Genomic DNA, 594 nt, shown 5'->3' with positions numbered 1-594 from the left:
ATGGCGGGCCAGCAGTGGCCCTTACCGGAGCCCCACAAAAGGTGGCTGTTAAAGACGGACCTGAGGAAGAAGGCGCTCATAGAGTCGGGGCTGATCAAGCGGTGGCTGTCAGGGCCGAAGCTGGACAAGAAGCCCGAGCTCAACAAGAAGTGGCTGCTAGGGCCGGGGCCGCTGGAGCCCTTGCCCCTGGGCATGAAATGTAAGCCCTGGTTCAAGGACAGGGACAAGTTGCCTTCCTGCTATTTATCCAGGCAGAACAACAAGCTTGGGAAGTGCCCCACCTCCATGGACAGCCGGCGGTGGGTATTTGTGAAGGAGGGAGTAGATGACTTCAGAACGGGCTGTCCATCTACTGAAGACGTGATCACTCGTGGTCCTCGGGAGGGCTTTCTCCCCATAATTGCTCATAGAATTCCCCGCCCTCCGCCCAAAAAATTTCACAGGCAGCCGCCCAAGGGAGCAGACCTACCAACCGTTCTGTCTTCACTTCCTTCTTATGACGTTAATTCTGTCTGTGATCTATGTATCCCTTCTGGAACATTCTTCATGATGCTCTTCCTTTCTTTACCCCATCACTCCCTCATTCCTGACCCC

At 55.1% G+C, this 594-nt stretch overlaps 1 protein-coding gene across 1 annotated transcript in view; it reads left to right on the top strand.

Annotated features, from left to right (window-relative positions):
• Positions 1–594, top strand: part of LOC111826368 (putative protein FAM47C) — a 1,805-nt gene continuing 1,211 nt past the window's right edge. Inside the window, exon 1 of the mRNA XM_023755310.1 lies at positions 1–199. Within this exon, the coding sequence (XP_023611078.1) occupies positions 1–199 (199 nt within the window). The remainder of the gene's footprint in view (positions 200–594) is intronic.

Source organism: Myotis lucifugus, unplaced genomic scaffold (genome assembly GCF_000147115.1).
Source record: "Myotis lucifugus unplaced genomic scaffold, Myoluc2.0 scaffold_72, whole genome shotgun sequence".
Lineage (NCBI taxonomy): Eukaryota > Metazoa > Chordata > Mammalia > Chiroptera > Vespertilionidae > Myotis > Myotis lucifugus.
This window is presented reverse-complemented; position numbering and strand designations above follow the sequence as displayed.